This window comes from Penaeus monodon, chromosome 29 (assembly GCF_015228065.2).
Source record: "Penaeus monodon isolate SGIC_2016 chromosome 29, NSTDA_Pmon_1, whole genome shotgun sequence".
NCBI classification, from domain to species: domain Eukaryota; kingdom Metazoa; phylum Arthropoda; class Malacostraca; order Decapoda; family Penaeidae; genus Penaeus; species Penaeus monodon.
In genome coordinates this window covers 13,278,107-13,279,927 of record NC_051414.1, presented here as the reverse complement: position 1 = coordinate 13,279,927, position 1,821 = coordinate 13,278,107, and the positions used below count along the sequence as shown (strand labels likewise).

The following is a 1,821-nucleotide window of genomic DNA, read 5'->3' as shown; positions in this document are numbered from 1 at the left end:
TTGCCTCCCAGGAAGCCTCTCATCTTCTTCCCCGAATGAGAGCCTGAGCCTCTCTAGCAACCCGGAAGTGTCCAGCGCGGAGCCAGAGCTCGCCCGCGCGCCCTCGTCAGCCTTTTCCATAACATCCAGTGCAGGGAGTACGGGTCTTGCTTGTCTTGGCCGGTAAGAAGTCTTGTGTCTCGGTGAAAAAACTGCTTTAGCGGATTGGCCAGTCCAAGACCACTGCAAAAGGGTATTAGTTCAAGATATTGCGTGACTTAAATGTCTTCGAATGCTGCCTTGCAGGTCAACTGCTTCTGTGAAGTGCTTGAAATGCTGCAGCCCCGGCCACCAAGCATGTAGCTGCGCCTACAAATTTTATCTGAACATTTTAACCTCTCTGCACCACGCAACTTGTTCAGAACCACCTTACACAGAAGGCAAAGGCACATCACCTTGCCCCCCCCCCCCCCATTGGTTTCCGTATATTCAGCAACGACGCAGATCAGTGCTATGAGTCTCACTGCCCTTTCCGCAGGTGAGCATCGACCCCAGCGACGCTGCCGACAGTGTCCTGAGCGTGAAGAAGGAGGGCGAGCCGCCCGGCCCCGCCCAGGCCGCCTTCCACGACCTCGTCCCAGGTGAGTCTCCGCGCCTCCTGTACGTCCATTTATCATTTGCGGGATATTAATAATAAATTATCGGCCATAGAATTTTAATTTCCTTGCCCTGGTATTGTCCAGTTTATTTAACATTTACAACGAACTATACAGCTGAAAGTTTGAAGTGCCCAAGGAGCTAGCCAACAAACACATGTTTAACGCATTAAAATCTTGAGTTCAGGTCTTCAAATTGAATGAGCTTGTGTACTTCTTGAACACTAAATGTTGACAGTTTTTTTACACAACGAAGCCTCCAAGAAATATGGATTGCAGGAAATAGTTTCCGGACCTGTTCCATGTGAAGATCAAATCCTGCTAAGCATTTCCTTTGTGTGCGTCAGGTCGCGCGTACAACATCACGGTGGAGACGGTGAGTCAGGACCAGATCTCGGAGCCCACCACGGCCGAGTACCGCACCATCCCGCTGCCGCCCCGCAACGTCACCTTCGACCTCAAGACGCTGACGCCCTTCTCCTTCACCGTCCGCTGGGAGGCGCCCAAAGGAAGGGGGTGAGTACCCAGCAGGGCTTTTGCTCTGGGAGGAGGCGGCACACCTGCTGATCCTCCGGCACCGGAGTGGCCCCGACTACTATAATGTACTGCTTTTCATTTTGCAATCTTACTGATATTGAGGACACGTTTGTGTACATTTCTGTTTGTTGATAATGAAATCGAGAGAGAGAGAGCGGTGGCAGCAGTATTCCAGAGATAAATTGACAAGTGCATTTAGACTGCGATCGAGAGAAAGGACTCCAGGATAACTGATATCATGTAGGATAGTAGGAGACGTTTGCATTTGATTTTTCCTTCGTCACGTCACGGGAAGCCGACGGCTGGCTTCGTCGTTGCCACTTTCGCCGGCGACCGAAGCGACGAGCGGTCGCGTCGCCAGCATTTTCTTGCCACCATTAGGGCTTCCCTTCGTGCGTGAAGCCTCGGCGTGCGGGGCCCGGCGTCTCACCGTCATTGAGTGGACTTTTAGATCTTCGAAACTTTGCGTCGATGTAGATTTTCATTCTTCATTTGGAATCCGTTTCGGCAATCCAGTCAGCCATAGCTTGTTTCACAGATAAATAATTTAAATGTTCAGTTTAATGCAGAACTTTATGGAACATATTTTCACGAATATTTCGTTATTTCCTGGATATTAGTTTCATTCTAGATTATTCTTTAACTTTTG

The 1,821-nt window shown here is 49.9% G+C and overlaps 1 protein-coding gene across 1 annotated transcript in view; it reads left to right on the top strand.

Annotated features, from left to right (window-relative positions):
* Window positions 1-1,821, top strand: part of LOC119591971 (tyrosine-protein phosphatase 10D-like) — a gene marked incomplete in the record, with an annotated part of 62,800 nt that overhangs the window by 29,538 nt on the left and 31,441 nt on the right. The window contains 2 exon segments of the mRNA XM_037940725.1: window positions 518-620; window positions 983-1,058. Coding sequence (XP_037796653.1) covers window positions 518-620; window positions 983-1,058 — 179 coding nt within the window.